A 21,773-nucleotide genomic window follows, 5' to 3' on the forward strand; every position below is an offset into this window, starting at 1 on the left:
AAGGTTGTTTAGAAGATGTTATTCTTTGATTTCCAAGTTAAAGTAATGATTTGGGATAAAAGATGATTTATTAAAGTCTTGACTTCATAAACTTAAAGTGTTATGAAGTTTTGGATAGTAAAGTAGTAAAAGTGTTAACTTGTGATTTATAGTTCATGACTATGAAATCAACACATACTAGCCCTTGAGGTTATCCTAAAATTTGGAGGTGTTGAGATGATCATGAAATTAGTTGTGTTTTCTTTAGTAACATACTTTAAATGAGGAGATTGACCTAAAAAGTCTTGACTTCATAAACCTAAAGTGTTATGAAGTCTTAGATAAAAAAAATGATTTATTAGTGTTGATCTTGGTTAAGTTAGCTTACTTTAAAGTGGAAAGATTAACTTAAAAAGTCTTGACTTAAAAATATTGATTTTGTTTAAGTTGACTTACTTTAAAATGGTAAGTCTAGTTTAATAATCTTACTTAGAAAATGTTAATCTTAATAAAAATGTTTTACTTGCAAAAGATAAGTTTTATGAATAGTTATCATTACCGAAAAATGTAATGAAGTAGAAATACATGTCTAGAAAAGTTCTATCTAAGGAAAAACTTGGTATTTAAGTGTGTCTTTACGACCCACCTCTCTTTTCTGGGAACTAACCTGGTGTATATCCACAGATTATGACATAACTTCGTTATAAGTTTTGTTAAAACTTTATTTTAGAAAGTGTCGTTGTGTTGTAAGACTTTGAATGATACATGGTGATTCAAGAAATACCTAACCTGGAATCGGATGGATGAAAGCAATTAAGTTCATTTTAGATTATAAGTTTTATTTTCGCATAAAATGTTATTTCGTAAGAATAATAATTATTAATGTGACCTAATTAGCGTTATTTTGATTTTGGCATGATGAAGAGTTCGAGAAGAGACCCGACGAATTAAGCTCACCTGGAATCGAGAAAACAATCTGCATGACACACTCACGTGAGCGAGAAAACATCGTGACACAATGATGCCCGAATATGCTTCAGGACCTCCAAACTCCCTCACAAGTTTGGAGTTGTCTTGGGTATTAAGAAAGCTTGTACTTAATCAATTGTCTGTTTTTTTTTTGATTAAGTACAACAATATTTTTTATGTGAATTATGTTAGATTATGTATGAAGATGCCATGATTATTTCTATTTAATATTGCTCGAATAACTGTTCTAAGAATTATATGTATGAGATAATTGTTAAATTCAAGGCTTAACAACATGTGTTATATATGAGAAAACTTTTCACTGAGAAAAGAAATTTAACTAAGTTTCAGGCTTTTCTCGCTTGAGCGAGACAACTCTTGCTTGAGCGAGACAGCTCTCGCTTGAGTGAGAAGTGTCCAGAGAAAACAGGTTTTCTCGCTTGGGCGAGACAGCTCTCGCCTGAGCTGAAATATGCACAAAGAAAACTGGTTGTTTTCTTGCTTAAGCGAGGCTTGAGCCACATGTGCCTTATAAAAATGGAGATTTCCTCGCTTGAGCAAGACATCTCTCGCTTTAGCAAGAATGCTCCATGCAGACAAGACTTCTTAAATCGTCTGAATGATAACTCTCACATGTGCGAGAGTCTAATGGTATTTTTGCCATCAAGAATTCATTCACTTCCAATCCTATTCAATAAAACCTAAAACACCTTTATTGGAGATAATGTTCTTTCAATAAGTAAATGTTGTAAAGATGAATAATTATATGGAATTCTTTGAAATGATACAAAGAAGAGTTGCCATATCTCAAGTGATGTATGTGATGAATTGCATGGTTAAGGACGAGCCTCGCAAGTGTTATATTATGCCCACGCAACGAGATCATCTAACCGTAAGAGGTTTGGCTTGAGAGTCGTCCAGGGTGATTCAGCGATGGTTCATAGTGGTGCTGAGAAGTATTATATGCCCATGCAGCAAGATCGTCTGACCGTCAGAGGCTTGACTTGAGAGCCGTCCAGGGTGATTCAGCGATGGTTTGTAGTGGTGCTAAAGTTTATTCTCTATGATTTAAATGTTAAGTCGGGTCCCACTAGAAGCATTCCCGACGGGAGATGTCTTAGGATGGGCAAATCGTTATAAAAGATGGATTAAAAAGATTTAATTTGCTAATTTCGGTTAGTGTGCATATTCATTGTAAATAATGAAGTACTGGAGAGGAAATTTACGGGAGACGAACGAGCCTCGAGATGTTGAGAGGGACAGCGATGGTGGTGATTCGTCAGCAAAGTCTTTAGGGAGAGTCTAGATGAGACGAGTCCCATGTATTCCTGGATGAGGTATTCTGTTTGATCGGACAGTGCTCACAGTGCAAACTAGACGATCTCAGACAACCATTCGTTGCAATCAAGATCGATAAGAGGGATGCCTAGAAAGTGTTTGATACGATACCGTTCTGAAATTGATAGTTCCATTGGAAAAGATCGATCATATATATATCCTTGCGAGGAATAAGTATTGATGCGATCAAATCGGCTTGTTATAGAACCTGTACTCTCGGTTATTTCTGAATAGTTATTGGGATGATAATGGTGTAAGAATGGTGGACATATGCATAGCATACATACATGGTATTTATCGATATTGATTCTAAAATCATAAGTTTTATACTTCATTCTTCATTAATATATACGTGTATGATCATATGATATATCTATACTTGAAGGAAACAAATACACCTACACTGGTCCTTGCGACGTAGAACTGGATCTCGTATGTGATGGCTCTGTGTTGCATCTCCCGACACATTACGCAGTTCGGGAAACATCGTTCACCCTACGAGAGCGAAGGTCCGTACCTGCCGGTCTATCCGCACCAGCTGAGGCACGAGGCAAATCAGAGGTTGTTAGGACCTAACCCCAACCGGATTCTCATCTACTGACTCAACGCCAAGAGGGACAGAAGGAGTAGGCATGACTACTTCATTGGGGCCTAGGGGGTACACCCCAGACCCTTCGATGGATTGGGTAGCAGATGAGATGGTGGAGGACGAGGACAATGACTGTGTAGAGTTAATTTGCATAGAGGATTCGGTGGAGGTTATAGAGATCTCTTCAGACTCGGAGATCGAGGAAGACACGAGTGAGGTTTCCAGTACACTACCGGTCTAGGAGCTTCTTTATTTCTTTTGATAGGGAACCTGTGTAGGGTACTTTTGTAATGCCAATGCGCCCGACATTATTTTATTTGTATTTGTATTTTTAGTCTTTGTTAGGGGCGAAGAATAGACTCCGCCTTGTATTCAATAAACCATGATGTACATATTACAAATTCAAGAATTATTTAATGAGAAGTATTCAGAAAAGAATTGTGTTTGTTCAATTACATTTTAGGTATTAAGAAATTATTTCCGCAAAGGTTTGAAAATGTGACGTCTGGAAAGAGAATAGATAAAATGGAAAAAAAATGATTTGTAAGTTATATGTTACTTAAAAGAAAAAAAAATTACTCATTTTCCCAAGAGATTAAATATAGTAATTATGAAATGATTTTTGAGGCGTTACATTAGAATCTAGATAGTCCATCTTATCATGTATGGCTTCTCGCCACAAATCAACATCCAAAGAAGTCAAAACTTCTTGGAGAGTTGATGGATTATCCTCCAATATATAAACTATATAATCAGGTCTATATTCTCTAACAATTGTTGCACTCTTACTTCTTCTAGGTTCTATTTCAAACCTTTCATTTTTATCATTATATCTAATCACATGTATGTGACTAGTTGATGTGCCCCACTATTTCTCAATTTAAAAGAGAATTTCTTTTTCATTGAAATCAACATCATTTAGACTCAATGCTCACTTTTGTGTTAAGGTCATATAACATGTACGCCTTGTTGTTTATAGCATACCCAATAAATACACATTCATATGCTCTTTGAGTTTAACTCTCTAGGGGCATAACATCAGAAATGATTTGATGAGTAATTCTATGTATCTCATATGATTGAGACTCTACTGATTTATTATTAGTCATATGATGCTTGAGATAGTGGCTAACATCATTGTTTTTTTTCCACCTTCCTCAGTATCATATTTCTTTATTACTCAAGTGCTTACCAAATTAATTTGGACGACTTATAGGACTGTAGTAATCATAAAGATCATCAGATAACCCATTCATAATGAAATTCTTACATCGGTAATTATTTTCATTCTAGATAGTTATATCAATAGCTAGTTTATCCTTATCCTCTTTTTCTTCAGCTTTTTTCGGCACCACTGGAACATTAGTTTCACAACATGGGCAATTTTTCTCATAGTGAGAAATAATTCCATCTTATGTTACCACCATTTGAAATTTGTCCCATCAAACCGAAATAGTTTGCAAAGGTCAAAGCTGTTCGGTCTAGTAATATTATCTACGAATGTCATTGCAGTAGAAACGTCTTAAAATTGTTATAACCGTAGCTTGCAACAATTATAAATGGAACGAAATAATACTTACTAGCTGAGTCACGACCAGGTCGCTCTCTTTAAGACGTTTCGTGGCACTGCCAAAAATGTGCAAGCAAACTATCAACCACGCCGTCCCCAAGATAAAATAACTCAGATCTCTGTTATCGAATTCTTACTACACTGTAAGAACCGATCTCGAGTACACCCACCACAATATGGCTACATGTGCCAAATTTTTCCACACAATACTGACTATTAGTGTTAGTTCTCGAAATGCCCACAACATGGCTACCCGTGCCAATTCTTTTCTCTCAATACTGAATACCAGTGTCAGTTCTCGAAATGGCCACAACATGGCTACCCATGCCAATTCTTTTCCCACAATACTGACTACTAGTATTAGTTCTCGAAATGCCCATAATATGGCTACTCGTGCCAATTCTTTTCCTTCAATACTAACTACTAGTGTCAATTCTCGAGATGCCCACAATATGGCTACCCATGCCAAACAATTCTCGAGATGCCCACAATATGGCTACCCATGCCAATTCTTTTCCCACAATACTGACTATCAGTGTCAGTTCTCGAAATTCCCACAATATCACTGTCTGTGCCATTTCTTAGTGCACGGAAAGAAAGGGGGAGAAGTTTGCCAGAAATGCATTGGCGGAAAATATGAGGGAGAAAGAAAAAGTTGAATAAAAATACATTCAACTTGGGGCGAGAAAATATGAAGGGATGAGACTTCTATTTATAACATGTGATTTTTTTCATGTTCCTGGTCTCTCCAATATGGGACTTGGAAGTTGTTTTCTTTCAAAACTCTTCTATGTGGGTCTTGGAAGTTTTTTAGATTTCACACCCACAACCAAGTTCCAACAGATTTCCTTATAAAAGGAAATCAATTTTAGAACGTGCAACCTCACTCTTATATGTGATAAGATTCTTCACCTGCTTCTTAAGACAAGCGATTGACTATTGTAAAATTGAAAGTCGAAAAGAAATATAGAATAGTCCTACAGTCCATATTTACTTCACGTATGCCATAACCCCGTGAAAACCTTCAAATCCTTTAGTGTCCCTCCATACTTGTCAATTAAGATTGCCTCATAGGGCAATACCTAAAGGTATTAGCTAGACTATGTCTTCCAAATACTCCCAAAATTTTATCTCCTGTTGTTCCTCTAACCTGACTTAGGGTGTATAAACACTAATCTTTTTTATCTACAATTATTATTCTTTTTCAAATCCTCATGTCACTATTTCCATTGATTTTTTTCAAATCCTCATGTCACTATTTCCATTGATTTATCAGGAAGGATGCCTATATTCCATGATCGAATTCGTATCCTAAACTAGTGAGCTAGCTTTTTTACACACAACGTTCATAGAAGTACGATAACTCTTGCTTATTTTTTATCACATTCAGACATCAATGCAACTCTCCATGCTATTTTGACAACGTACTCGAGCAATGCATTACTTCTAAGCAACCTCCATCTTCAAGTTTTACACAACTAAAGAGTAAAGTGGATAAAATAAATAAATATTCTACTAAGTTAAAGCCATTTTAAAAATGTGTGAACCAAAATGGGAAAGAATGTCCATGACACTTTTTATCCATCCTAGCAAAGAAATCACAACTCATTACATTCTGACAAAAGATAATCACACAGAAGTGTGTATTACGAGTTGGTTTCCCCAAAGTAATAGAATGAATGAAAATGTTTGTGAACCATAAAATACATTTATAATTATCAAGTCTTCCTTTCTTTTTCTTCTCTCCAAAACCAACTCATAAACTAAATATAAATCTACCCATGTGATTCTAGGCTATAAACATTACTTCGAAAGCTACAGTATGCCAGATTGGGTCCCAAAATGCATATTTAGTTGGATGATTCGTCCAAAACTCAAGCCAATAAAGGAAGACCAAAAAGCATTTAACACGATATAGCACAGATACTCCAGTTACCAGTAGTTTGATGCAACCCCGTGTATTCAAACACTGGATTTTGAATAAAAATTTATTGAATGATAAACCAGATATCAATAAAACGAACTTTGTAGAAGTTAAACAGACAAAAATAGAGGTATCATAAAACTCTCCAGCTGAAATATATGCATACCTAGTCCAGAATCCAGATACATGCACCATTTCCACTCTTTTCCATTGAATCCCCTCTACTTTGATTATAAGATGTGAAACAACCAAACCAAACCCGAACTTCCTACCACTTAATCACTGACCCCACAAAAAGATCGAATCTTTTTGGAACTTTACCGCACCTCTTCTACTCTATTCCTCGATCTAGTTCCTCTCTTCATGGTGCAGGAATATATCATTTGAAGCCGCAAAATTAAACTGTTCTTGGTATATAAATACTACAATGTTGTATAACTAAACAACAGAAGTTCAGAATAAGACAATAAGATGCTAGCAGCTAAAAACAAACTTAGTAGGTTTAAACTAGACAAACCAAATCACTTGCCACACTACAGAGTCTTTCTTCTTTTTGGTCACAAGTGACAATAGAAACTATATCTGGTCATTCTGGTGTCTACCAGATTCCTTTCCATTTTGTGCATCATCTCGTTCTTCATAATCATTGCCATTGCTACTGTTCTTGTTACCAGAGTCTGCCAGTTCCTTCTCCCTGTTCCATTGCTCTATTTTGGCTCTCCTTTCTGCACTACTTTCTCTGACTGACCTACTATCCCTTCCCGCTGGACTTCTACTTCGTCTTCCTCTCCGTTGAGGACTACGGCTTCTAGGCAACCTGCCCCGACCACTGTGGTTGTCATGATGTCTATCATAATCTCTTCTATCAGAACTACGACCAGAATGTGAACGCTCCTCATGTTTACGATTCCTTGGAGGGCTTTGACTTCTGCTTCCACTGCGGTCATGAAAGCGCCTGTTTCTTCCAAATAATCGCTTCCTCAAATCCCTAAATCAGAAGCATAGAGATTAAACTACTAACCGTGAAAGGATAAATGAAAGTACACAATGTTTTAAAAGTATATTTTGTGCTGGAAAAAAACCTGCTGATCTTCTTTAGGTGCATAAAGTTGCAGTAGCCACCTCGATTACAGACATTTTCCTCATACTGCCTACAAGTAGCTTCTCGAAAATCCGTCACAGGAGAGAAGTCAACAATGATGGGTCGACCTAGAGGAATCATTAAGTTAGAAATGAATTTCATGTATACTGTTGTGTCACAGTGTCACAGTGTCACTAAACGGATGCTAATCAGTTATATTTTTCCTACTGTTATCGTTAATAGGAGTACTAGAAATAAAAAATAAGTAAACTTCTTGCCAGAGGAAATTTGAATATCAGGGACCACAGCAGCCCAATCTAATCCTAGCTAAGCACAAAACTTGATCTATAACAATTAAAGACAAGATTAGACCTTAGAAAAATGAAGATTCAAACACAAGTGTAGAAAGGCCGAGTAAAAGTGGCTACACCAAGGTACACATTAAGAGTTCATACAAACAAATCATGTATCTCCATTCTATTAACATGAAACCAACTTGAATATTAACTTTTCTTAAGCAAAAGCTGAAGAAATGCATATTGAATGATGATGTTCCTATTATTTGTAATACAACACTACATCCCAGCAATTAGTGTAGACACATAACAACTCGAATAATTATTAAAGCAGTACAAGACGTCATGAACACAAACAAAGAAAATAGTTCCTTGAAGATGAATTAAAAAATAATCCAGACTTACAATAACCTAAGGGTTCATTTGCGGGTTGAGTTTTGGAGGGGAAATAATGAAAATGGAAGACTTCAGAACCATCTCAGAAGTGTATTCCAAGGCTTTCAAGCATGTCTACCCTTCAAAAACCAACTCGCAAATAGACCCTAAAAGGCTGAAAGCAACAACACTTTTGTTAATAGAATTGATTCCTCAAATACCATGTCAACAATAACTCTATCTGTCAGTTTGTTATTTCATGCAAATCTTCATATCAATTATTTTTCACCAGAGACAACAAAAATACCATAAAATTATTAAATCTTAAATAAAAAATGAAACAAAAACGATGACAAGAGAAACGCCTAAAAATAAAAAAACATGAAATAAGCACCTGAATAAAACCTTCCAGTGAGATTCATTACAGCATTTGCAGCATGGTCTTCCTCTTTAAACTGAACATATACATTACCAACCTATTCAAACAACAACAAAAACTCTTAAAAACTGAAACAGTAAAATCTGTAACAAGAAACAAAAACTAAAAAAAGTTCAAAATTATACCATATGATCAGCCAGATTATCACAAATATTCAAACTCTGAATTTCCCCATACTTACTCAACTCCTCAAACAAATCCTCATAAAAATCCTACAAAACAAAAAACACAAAATTGAAATTAAATCCAACACACAAACCCAAAAAACAATTAAAAAAATAAAAGAAGAATGAAAACCTCAAAGTGATCCTGAACTTTATCGGGATCAAGGGATTGAGACTGATTAGGATCAACAATAGGAGCATTCATATCAGGTCTCTGGTACATGTTGGAGAGAAGAATGGTTGGGCTGATAGTGGGTTTGGTATGAAGCCTAGAACAACGATCGCCATGCCTGCAAGCTCCGATCTTGAAGTAGAAGGGACAGTTTACTCTGTCCTTTTCGGTTCCGAATATCGATGCCAAGTGCTCCGCCATTAACCAAAACACGAGAACAGAATTGGGGAAATCAATTTGTGATTGTTAGGGTTTATGTTTCATTTGTTTTCTGATCGGATTGAGACTCTATTCATGTTTTTTTATGGTTTGTAGCACTGTATTCAAAATTACAATAATACAATTTAGGAACAAAATTGAATTGAATTTAATTGAGGGTAAAGTCCCATATTGGTTCCTCATGTTTTTAGTCTATACATAAAGATTTATATATAGTCAGTGTATTATTCACAGTTCATTTAAAATAATTTTTTAAGAGTCAACGATGATTAAAATGAATGCTAGATGATGATGTGATAGTATAAAAAACTCTTACACTATCGGGTATACATCTTTCTCTCAATTTAAATTACATTGAGATCTTTTTTTGTACATTGGAAAGAAGGAAAAAGAAACAAACTACAAACACACAGAAATATCTAACTACAATAGAGATTCACAATCTGTTAGGTTGAATCCTAAGTCTTCACATCCTTACATTGAGATCTTTGAGTCTAATGGATATAACAAAGTCTGTGTCATGCGAACTAACTAGCGGTTCGTAAGTTAGATTGAGCTGAAGAGAATATATCAATGATACTAGCTAAAAGTCTAAAACCTGAAAGGCATTGAGGATTTTCGAGAAACAATTTGTCTACAATTATCTCAACGAGTCCTTTCGTGTAGACTATATATTTTATTGGAACTTCAGTAAGATTCCAAATAATTCATGTGTTACTTTCGTGAAGCGTGAAATTTGTCCACAACTATGTGACAACATAACATTAGAACCTTTTTAATTACCTCACACTTTTAAATCACAACTCATGAAAAGAATGGATTCTGAATTAGGATGCCCACTTTTGATAGTGACTTACAATTAGATGTGGATTTTATTAAAGGTAAGTCAGGTAAGTCAAGACTCACACCATATCATTTATAACTGAGGTATTAAATCTTGACAAATGTAATTCAGTTCGTGACCAAGTTGAGCTAGATCGTGAACAAGGAAAAGGAAAACTATTTCATTACCAAGACCCACGAGCCATGTTAGGGGACACAACCTGACTGTGTGTCTTAGAAGAAAGGTTGTGAATCCACAAATGGACCAGTCACGAGTTGTGTTAGGGGATACAACCAGACCATGTTGGACAACTGAGAGAACCACAACCCGTGTTAGGGAACACGATGGGGCTATGGAAGCTCCTCGAACAAAATAATTGATCACAATTAATGGGGCACGACCGTGTACCCTGGAACTTAGTTGCTTCTTTTTTAAGCAACATTCTCCTATATAAATACCCAACATATGAGAAAAATCCACTACACATTCAAGAATCACTCCAAGAATTATCCTCCAACATTGCCTGCCTTATGTAGAATTCAAATATGGTTGAATCATCAACCATAGATCAACAAAGGGAGACTCAACCCACTACTCATAACAGTGACATCCAAAGCCCTTATTACGTTCATCCTAGAGAGAGTCCATGTACAGTTCTTGTTACACCATATCTTGATGGCACAAATTATCACTCATGGAGTAGGGCAATGAGAAGGTCTTTACTTTCAAAGAACAAGTACAAATTCGTGAATGGTTCTATCACCACTCTGACCCAAATTTTGACACATGGGAACATTGCAACACCATGGTTATATCTTGGATCACAAGATGTTTGTCACCTCAAATATCTTAATGCATCGTCTACATTGAAAATGCTCAAGAACTACGGGAGGACTTGAAGGAAAGATTGTCCAAGGGAGACTCATTTCACGTTTCAGACTTGCTGCAAGACATACAACACATTAGGCAAGGAGATAAAGGAGTATTTGAATTATTTACTAACTTGAAGACACAATGGGAAGATATTGAGTCCTTTAGACCGATACCATTGTGCATATGCAACACCATATACACATGTGGCACCATTGAAAGCATGAAAGCATATTGTGACATTGAATATGTGATATGCTTTCTAAAAGGACTGAATGAGGAGTTCAATACCAATAAGGCCCAAATCCTCCTAATGGAACCTCTCCCATCCATAAGCAAGGTATTCTCTCTACTGCTACAACAGGAAAAACAATTAGGGAACAACTCTCAAAATCTCATTCAATTCGGCCAACAATAGAGGACAAGCCTCACCAAATGAAAAAATAAATCTTGGAGATCAAGTAGCGGTCTTTGAAGAAACAACATCACCCAGGAAAAAAGAAGAGGATCTAGAAGGCTCTACAAGAAAAGCAAAGTAAAGGTTTGCACCTTTTGTGTCAAAGAATGGCACAACGTGGATACATGTTTTTCAAGCATGGTTTCCTACTAAAGTCTCATCAAGACAAGGTAAGGCCACTTGGGATCAGCATAAACAACACTACAACAGAAACAACTACACAATCAAATGCTCACAAGGAGGTTCTTGACCTAAAGCCTCATGCTGAAAGAAGGTACAATTTTGGAGTTGATCAATATGCACAATTGGCTTCTTTGCTGCAAAGTGTTGGAAAAAATGAGTCTGATCACAACATAAATCAATTGAGCATCATGTAACGCCCCGAAAATTACTTCAACAATATTCTCTAAAAATGGGTAGTTTTTATTTTTTTTGTAATGTAAAACTCCTTCATTTACATTTGATTCCTTTTCAGGACATTACGTTAAGTAACCTAAATTGCGGAAAAAACAACAATTCTTATCTAATGGTAACCAAAGCCACTTAATATATTGTGGAATAATTCTTTATTGAAAATGACGAAAACTATTTATGCAAAAGCCGAAGCGGAAATACAATCTTGTCTAAGCTTAAAATATACACAATAAACTGATTTATTCAACACATTAAAAGTACCCTACACAGATACCCGCCTCAAAAGCAAAATAGANATAGAAATGGAAATGGCTACTAGTGACTAGCTCCAATATTCGTGGGTGCACTAGAACACTCACATGGGTCCTCCTCCGTCTCAGAATCGGAGGAGAGGTCTACCACCTCAATGGAGTCCTCTATACAAACTAACTCCACACAGTCCTCCTCTTCGGCTTCTAGCTCCTCCTTCAACCTCCATATCCTCTTCTGGGTCAATGGACACACCCTACGACCTACTTCCCACTCCCGCATCTGCTTGAAGATCGGGCATCGTCCGTTGAGCAGCTCTCCTCCATGGTGGGGAATTGAGCACATCGTCCCAACTCCGTCTCCTAGTAGATGGTCATGTAGCAGTGGGTCCGTGAGGAATCATAGACTAAATGGATGGTGAAATAGGTGCTAATCTCCGAGAAGGTAAGGTGAAAGAAGCCTCCAAGTCTGTATGATGTGAAGGGAAGTGCATCGTAGAGCCATCACAAACCATCTCCAGCTCTAAGGCACAAGGGCTTGTGTAGGTGTATTGGTGTCCATCACTACTCCATGTCCCCTCCTGGGACATCGAGAATGCGTAGCTCTGAATCCTCGCAGCACGGTCCATCTGAACAAGAAGCAAACCGAAGACAAGCAGAAAGAAAATGGAGTAAGACATGTAATGAATATTATTCATTGACGGCATGGAATTACACAAAATTCACATCTAGACAAGCACGCATAATATACACAATATATATCATATACATAAATGCACAATGATGAATGATGTTATAACTCAGATCATGAGGATCAATATCCATAGTCTCTATGTATGGATGTTATGCTTATTTCATCCATCCTTACACCAATATCCTCCCAATAAACTATTCGGAAATAATCAAGAGTACAGGTCCCATAACAAGCCGATTTGAACGCACCAAAAATTATTCCTCTCAAGGATATATGATCGATCTGTTCTGAAAAACTGTCCATTTCAGGACGGTGTCGTATCAACCATTTTATGGGAATCCCTCTCATTGATCCTGATTGCAAAGAGGGATTGTCAAATATCATCTAGTTTGCGTTATGAGAACTGTCCAATCCAACAGAATAACTCATCCAGGAATACAAGGGACTCGTCTCACCTAGACTCGCCCTCAAGACTTTGCTAACAAATCACCGCCATCGTCGTCCCTCTCAACATTGTGGGGCTCGTTCGTCTCCTGTAATTTTCCTCTCCACTACTTCGTTATTCATAATGAGTATGCACACTAACCGATGTTAGACAATTAAATATTTTAATCATTCTATTATATCGACCGGCTCATCCTAAGACATCTCCCACATGAATGCTTCTTGTTGGACCCGATCTTATGTTATCATGTAATATAGGAATAACATCCCTACCACTACGAACCATCGTTGAATTATCTTGGACGACCACATGGCCAAGCCTCTTACGGTCAGACTACCTCGCTACGTGATATCATGAAATCCTTTTTAGGCATCACCTTCCTCACGACGTCACATTCAGAAACCTTGCCCTAATAGGGCGCAAGAACAAAGATACTTGTATAAGATTGCCGATTTGGGCACCAGACTCAATCATTTAAGCCACGGTCTTTCCCAAGTGTCAAATATACTTCTCATCCAAGTTAGGGTTATTGTCTAAGCAATCAATCAGTCAAAAACAATCAACATTATTGTCTGTCTCTCGCTAAAGTGAGAGATTGTCAATCAAGCGGCAAATTCGTCAAAACAGACTCAATTCTCTGCATGGCTCTCGCCCAAACGAGAGACTGTCACTCAAGTGACAAATCCACCAAAAACTGGTCAAAATCACCCCTGAGTTTCGTCCGGGCGAGGGACTGTCGCCTGGGCACCAAAACCGCCCAGAACAGGCCAAGCACACTGCCTGGCTCTCGCCTAGGCGTGGCTGGACCAGTGGCCAGGCGTGTCTGGCTCGCCCAAACATGGCTGGGTCTAGTGACCAGGCATGTCTGGCTTGCCCAGGCGTGGGTGGACCAGTAGCCAGGTCCACTCTTTCAACCTTTTGGGCCACCAGATTGAATACCACTGCTGGTTGCGATCCCTACACGTTTTAGTTTTCTTAGTGGTGTTCCTTCATGGATAACTACCACAATACTTGATATTTTAATATAACCTAGGGCATACAGCTTCAGAAATCATTCGTACTTAATACAGGCACACAATCATTTGGTTAAGTATGGGTTTCTAAAAAAAACAAATATAACTCCCAACTTTTGAGGTAGTTGGGAGATTCAGGTGTCATATTCGGATACCATTATGTCACAATGTATATTCGTGTGGTTCAGTGTGTCATATTCGGATACCAGGAAGAGAGAGATTTTTTTTTATATTCGTGTGATTTAGTGTGGCAGAGCGTAGAGTAAGAATCATGCGCTCTCATTCACAACCACATGATTAGTCAACTTTTCACATCTGTGTTGACCAGACGCTCATCATTAATCAGCTTGTGAAACATTAGTGGGTACACTGCATATCACCGTATTAGAGCATAACACGTGTGAGAACACGAGATTCAGTGTAGACGCGTGCATCACATGATCCTGCACCCTCGCTCATCCAACGCCCTACGAAGTGCCAGATGGACCCGCCCCCTTCCCACTCCCATCCAGCCAATCATCCATCGACACGTCGCGGTTGCAAGGGCATCATTTTGCTCCCGTCCATACTGTGTCCATTCCCTTTGAGCTTCACCATGTAAGCACATTTTCTTTGTGTTCTATGTAATTTTTACACATGAAAATTGTATATGTAATTTTATTGCAAGTGTCATCATTTTAAGTAAATAATTTCATCAATAATTTTTAAATACTTATTTTGATAATAAAAAAAACATAAAAAGTAAATTTTTACACAAGTTTTTTGTCAATGATAATGAAATCAATATGCATTATAAGTTTATTATAAGGAAGTTGTGCAATGGTATATAAATTATACCAAGTTTATATCAATATGTATACCATATATTATAAAAATAAATAAAGTATGAAACTTAATTATTTGGAAATTTATTTTTGAATCCCATTTGTCTTATAATTATATAAAAAATAAAAAGTCTTATGCGGGAATAAAAAGTCTTATGTGATGGTAACCAAATTATATCAAGTGGAAATCAATATGTACATATCATATGCTATAAAAATAAATAAATTATGAGAATTTGGTTATTTGCTAATTTATTTTGAAATCTCATTTGTCTTATAATTACGTAAAATATTAAAAATCATTTAACACAAAGCTATGTGAAATATGATTAAGTAGATCTCTACATCCAAAAAAATAACTTTTTTTCTAAAAAATAAAATAAAATAAAATTTGAATTTTCTTAAACTAACTTTTAATATGAGTTGCGGTATCGGACATAAAGGATATATTGCGCTCATATTTTAAAAAGTGGATTTTAAAATAATAAAAAAATTAGGATTTCTTAACTACGTTTTAATATGATATGCAATATCAGACGTAGGGGTTATGCTTCGCTCATATCTTTTTAAAAGAATTTTTAAATAAAAAACAAAAATTGGGAATTTGCCAATTAAGTTTTAGTGTGAGATGCGGCATCGGACGTAAGGGCTATGCTTCACTCATATCATTTTTAAAAAGTATTTAAACTTTACTATTTTTAAGAAATAAAAGTAACCCAACCAACAAACTTATTTTTACTCAAATAACTACTTAGTCTTGATTCCCATAAATGAGATACGTAGGACCAAGATCACTCTTGTCAGACATAATATTAAAATAAAGTTTTTTTGTGGTAATAATATAATAATAACACAACTAAAAATCAATGCAATATAATAGGGTACCGTTCAAACAGACAAGTGGGGTACTAATACCTTCCCTAGTGTGTAATCGACTCCCGAACCTGAATATCAAAGTCGAAGGCCCAATGCGATTGAGGCAAAAGATTTTTCTACATTTTCGACTGGACAATGTCAGACTCCGATTCAAGTAGTCAGGAGAGCAGGTCAGAGCTAGCTGAAATCAAGGAGAAAATGAAGGAAATGATGAAAATACCTATGCCGCCACTGTTAAACAACCTAGTGGTCAACGCCCAACTCCCGAGTCCGCGCCAAAAGCCAATCCTGATACAACTGCTGAAGCCAGTCAACGCCGAGAAATGGCCATGAAATGGCCCATGTATGGAATGCCACCTAACTATAATCCTTTCTACAAGGATGCGCATGGAGAAGCTCCTCGTCATGAACAACATGAAGACGTCATTGGGGAGGATGAGGATCCCACACATGGTTTTCCATCGGGGAATACAAAAAATAAGACAGTGCATCCTAACTATACTCAGGTAGCCCCCAAAGACTCTGCCCAGGGCCTAGTTTACCAGAGTTACTCCTAGGCTCAAGACAAAGAGGAGATGGAGAGGATAAATGAAAAATTGAGGGCAATTGAGGGAGCAAGCTACCCAGACTTAAAAAATGCCTTTGAAATGTGCTTGGTTCCGGATGTGGTGCTTCCACCCAAATTTAAGACACTAGAGTTTGAAAAATACAATGGGACTACATGCCCCAAAAGCCACATGCACATGTATGTAAGGAAGATGTTGGCATACCATGGGAATGATAAGCTCCTAATACATTACTTTTAGGATAGCTTGATAGGCATGGCTATGAGCTGGTACATTCATTTGGAGAAGGCACAAATCAAGACCTTTGCAGACTTATCTAACGCATTTGTCAAGCAGTACAAGTGCAATGAGGATGCAGCACCCGATAGGTCTCAACTACAAAGTATGTCTAAAAAGCCATTAGAAAACTTGCGAGAGTATATACAACGGCGGAGAGGGTTAGCTTCTTAGGCACTTCCCCGTCTGGAGAAACAAGAACAACTATCGATTTTCATCGACACCCTATAGAGCCCATACTATGAACTCCTCATGGGAAATATAGCAGCTTACTTCAATGCTCTAATCAAGGTTGGGGAAAAGTTGGAAGGAGGATTGAGGACTGGGAAGATTGTCGAAGGAAATGCAGGCTTAGGGAAGAAGCCCAATTTTTTAAAGAAGAAAGGCAGCGAAACAAATTTTGTGGCCGCCGAGCCCAAGAAATACCAAACCCAAAACACTCGAAATAACCACCATGAGCCCTCTTTGTTCACACGAAACCAAAACCCAAACACATAGACTCCACCAAATCAAAACGTCAATGTTTACACCCCGCCAAATGCCAACACATATACACCATACAACCCAAACACCAACCAATATCCATCCCAACACAACAACACTCCCCATCCAAGCTAGAACACATTCCACCACAATCCTAATGAAAAGAAAACTCCACAATTCGACCACATCCCTGTTACCTACACGGAGATCTTCACATATCTTATGGCAGGTAGTTTCATAACCCCTATAGTAGGAAAGGTTCCCGAGTTACGAGGATCGTGGTTCAACCCAGATGTTACATGTGCATATCACTCTGGAGTTGTCGAACGATCCATTGAACACTGTCGGGCTCTTAAGTATAAGGTTCAACATCTAGTAAACACAAAACAACTAGTGTTCGAGGAAGATGCACCAGATGTGGAAAGAAACCCATTACCCAATCATGCCAATCAGGGTGTTAATGTTGTAGATGATGCACAAGATGATTTGTATATTTGGGAAGTTCATGAGATAAAGAATCTGATGAAGGTTATTTACAGGAGATGTGCAGACATGGGATGGTGGAAGAACTACGGGAGGATGACGATCCTGATAGTTGCGAGATGCATGGTCCAGGAGGTCACACACTAGAGGACTGCCCCGGGTTCAAGTTGTTGCTGCAAAAGATGTTGGACATGAGATTAATCACTATAGAAAGAGGTCTCAAGTGCCAAGATGTAAATGTTGTTACGCAAGGCGAGGGGGAGATGAGTCCAACTTAGAGACCATCAATGACCCGTTTCGTGCCTGTATTTAACATTCCTCATAGCACGTTCATGCGGTCACCATGATGGGTACCAGTACTAAGAGTCGTGAAGCCCATAATGGAGGCAAAGCCTCAACCCTTCCCCTACAATTCAAACAAGGCAGTGTCGTGGATATATAATGAGAACACTGCCTAGACATCAGAGCAACCCTCTTATGTCACCAACCTAGCAGGAGTCAGTAGGGTAACTAGAAGTGGACGTGTTTACAGTGCCCCAGATATAGAAAAAACCTTGGTCAACACCATCAAAGGGAAAGCTAAGGTTAACGTTCCCGTGGAAGAGGAAGTGGAAGCAAATTTGGAGGAATTGTGCATGCTTCAGGATAAGGGTGGAGTATCTAATGAGGAAGCTTGTGAATTCCTGAAATTCATAAAGCATAGTGAATATAAGGTGGCATATCAATTAGTCACACCCCAACTTGGATTTCCATACTCGCTTTACTGATGAGTTCTAAGGCCCACTGAAACGTGCTCCTAAAGGAGCTAAACCATGCACACATCAGCCATGACATAACCACATACAAGCTCTATGGTATAATCAACAACATAGTGTCTGACAATTACATATCCTATAGTAAGCAAGAAATACCCGCTGAAGGAATGGGGCACACTAGTCCACTCCATATCTCAATAATGTATCGTGATTGCTTAATCGGTAAGGTCCTAATCGACAATGGCTCTTCATTGAACATCATGTCAAAAAGGACATTTTCCAGGCTCCTGTTAGATTCCTCATACATAATTCCAAGCTCAATGATAGTAAGAGCGTTTGATGGATCAAAGAGTGACGTCATCGGAAAAATAGAGTTGCCCATAAAGAGAGGGCCTTGTGTTTTTCAGATTTTATTCCATGTCATGGACATTAACCCTTCTTATAGTAGTTTGTTGGGAAGGCCTTGGATCCACACATCAGGAGCTATACCCTTTACTCTACACTAGCGGGTAAAATTCATGATGGATGGGAAATTGCTGACCATTATGGGGGAAGAGGACATGTTGATATCAAAACCCTCTGGAACACCCTACATCGAGGCGACAGAAGCGGTTCTCGAAACCTCCTTCCACGAACTAGAGATCACCAGTTCCTCCTTGGTGAATGAGGGAATGTAGACACTAAGGCACCAAGCTTCTAGGGCGTCTTTGTTGATGGCCATAGTAATGCTGAATAAGGGTTACCAACCGGGAAAGGGCTTGTAAAGTTTGGTCAAGGAATTGAATATATGGTGGTGACGCAAGGCATAAAGGAGTAGTACGACCTAGGCTACAGACCTACTTGGAAGGACTAGGAAAGAGTTGCTGAAGAAAAGATTGGCTAGACCATGGCAGTTTGAATACGCGGCTGGAGGTATTCTCATCCCACACATCAGTTAAACCTTCATCAGTGCGGGGTTTGCATGTAGGACGATTGCTATGGTGGAGGACAATGATCTAGAAGACCTGATTGATTACATGATATGATGCCCTCCAGGCACCATGCTTGACAACTGGACCGAAGAGGATGTGACGGCACAAGTATTTTATAAAGACATGTAATAAAAGTGCTAGCGATACCTAGTGCTATTGACTTGCTTTTCATTTTGTTTTTTTTAAAACATCTACTTGTATTTCTAGATAGTACAAGCAATAAATTCAATAAATGCATTTCATATATCATGGCTTATTTTCTCTCTCTCTCTATATATATATATTTTTTTTTTATTCCTCACACACACATTACCCCAAACAAGCAAAAATAAAAATGAAAAAAATAATGAAACCAAGATAAAAAAAAACTAATCATACCATCCACCCCAATGTAGATCCAACGACAACCCCAAAAATAATAACCATGTTACAAGCCACTCATACAATCATGATCATTTGATCAGTTTAATCGATGAGGAAGACAGTGATGAAGAGTGGGAAGCCCCTCCCAGCTATTAAGGCTAGTTGAATGAGAGTCCAGGGAAATTGAGCCACATGAGGAACCTACTCAACTGATAAATCTTGGAACAGAGGATGATAAGAAGGAGGTAAAAGTTGGTACCCTAATGAAAAAGGAAGAACATGAAAAGATAGTCCAACTTCTACATGAATTTAGGGATGTCTTTGCCTGGTCGTATAGCGACATGCCCGAATTGGATAGAAAGATAGTGGAGCATAAACTGCCATTGAAGCCAAATTCTCATCCAGTCAAGCAAAAGTTGCAAAGAATGAGACCAGAAATTTCCCCGAGGGTGAAAGAAGAGGTCGATAAATGGTTATAAGCCAAGTTCGTAACAGTCTCCACATATCCCGGGTGGGTAGCTAACATCGTAGCGGTACCAAAGAAGGGTGGCAAACTCAGGATCTGTGTGGACTATTGGGATTTGAACAAAGCTAGCCCTAAGGATGACTTTCCAGTACCCCACATAGATGTCTTGGTCGACAACACTTCAGACCACACTCTTTTCTCCTTCATGGATGGATATGTTGGTTATCACCAAATCAAAATGGCACCGGAGGACATAGCGAAAACTACTTTTATCACCTTGTGGAGGACCTTTTGCTATAAAGTCATGCCTTCTGGACTAAAAAATGCCATGGCCACATACCAGAGAGCATTAGTGACTCTTTTCAACGACTTGATGCACAAGCAAATAGAAGTCTATGTGGATGACATCATATGCAAGTCTAAGGTAGAAGAGGAGCACATAGTGAATTTGCGAAAGCTTTTCGAACGACTCAGGAAATACAGTCTCAAGCTAAATCCTACAAAATGTAGCTTTAAGGTCAAATGAGGTCAAGTTCTCGGCTTCATTGTCAGCCAAAAGGGGATTGAAGTTGACCCTGAGAAATTAAAAGCAATTATCGAGATGCCATCCCCCCGAGCGGAGAAAGAAGTCAGGGGTTTCCTAGGACGATTGAATTACATATCCGGATTCATTTCCTAGTTGACCGCCATATGTGAACCCATCTTCAAGTTGTTGAGAAAGAACCAACCCGTAAAGTGGAACGATGATTGTCAAAGAGCCTTCGAAAGCATAAAACATTATTTGACAAGTCCCCCGATATTGATGCCTCCAGTACCTAGACAACCCCTGCTAATGTATCTAATAGTATTAGATGATTCTATAGGGTGTGTTCTAGCTCAACATGACAAGTTAGGAAGGAAGGAGCAGGCCATATATTATTTAAGCAAGAAGTTCACCGATTGTGAAACAAGATACTCGTTGTTGGAATGCACCTGTTGTACGCTGGCTTGGGCATCTCGAAGTCTGAGGCAATACATGTTAAGCCATACAACCTGGTTGATTTCAAAATGGACCTCATCTAATACATCTTTGAAAGACCCATATTAACAAGGAGAATCGCTAGGTGGCAAGTGTTGTTATCAGAGTATAATATAGTGTATGTGACATAGAAGGCAATCAAAGGCAGTGTTCTTGCAGATTACCTTGCTAATCAACCCATTGAGAGGCATGGGTCAATGCACCAGAAGTTCCCATATGAGAATATTATGAATCTATCATCAGGAAAGTCAACAGAAGAAGAAGTATGGACACTAGTTTTTGATGGAGCATCCAACACACTAGGACATGGAGTAGGGGTCGTGCTTGTTTCCCCATAAAACAACTTTACTCCTGTCATTGCCCGATTATGTTTTGACTGCACCAACAACATAGCTGAGTATGAAGCATGTGCTTTGGGTTTACAAGCAACTTTGGAAAGAAAGGTTAAAATAATAGAAGTCTTCGGAGATTTTGCCTTAGTCATCCACCAGCTGAAAGGAGAATGGGAGACTCGGGCTGCCAAGTTGGTACCATATAAAGAATACATACATAAAATGATGGAGCAATTTTAACAGATCAACTTCTACCATATCCCATGAGATGACAATAGGTT

General features: G+C 38.1%; 1 protein-coding gene across 2 annotated transcripts; it reads right to left on the reverse strand.

Moving 5' to 3' along the window:
• Window positions 6,391-9,194, reverse strand: LOC109336603 (splicing factor U2af small subunit B-like). Of its 2 annotated transcripts, XR_002106369.1 has the most exons (6): window positions 8,858-9,194; window positions 8,686-8,772; window positions 8,516-8,597; window positions 7,452-7,578; window positions 6,635-7,357; window positions 6,391-6,588 (listed from the first exon to the last, which is right to left on the reverse strand). XR_002106369.1 is itself a non-coding variant. In XM_019573305.1 (5 exons), the coding sequence occupies exons 1-5, from the start codon at window positions 9,095-9,097 to the stop codon at window positions 6,946-6,948; spliced, it is 948 nt and encodes a 315-aa protein (XP_019428850.1). In that variant the 5' UTR covers window positions 9,098-9,194; the 3' UTR covers window positions 6,420-6,945. The 2 variants fall into 2 exon arrangements, 1 of the variants encoding a protein (XP_019428850.1); XM_019573305.1 differs by having other exon boundaries at window positions 6,420-7,357.

This window comes from Lupinus angustifolius, chromosome LG20 (genome assembly GCF_001865875.1).
Source record: "Lupinus angustifolius cultivar Tanjil chromosome LG20, LupAngTanjil_v1.0, whole genome shotgun sequence".
Classification (NCBI taxonomy): Eukaryota; Viridiplantae; Streptophyta; class Magnoliopsida; order Fabales; family Fabaceae; genus Lupinus; species Lupinus angustifolius.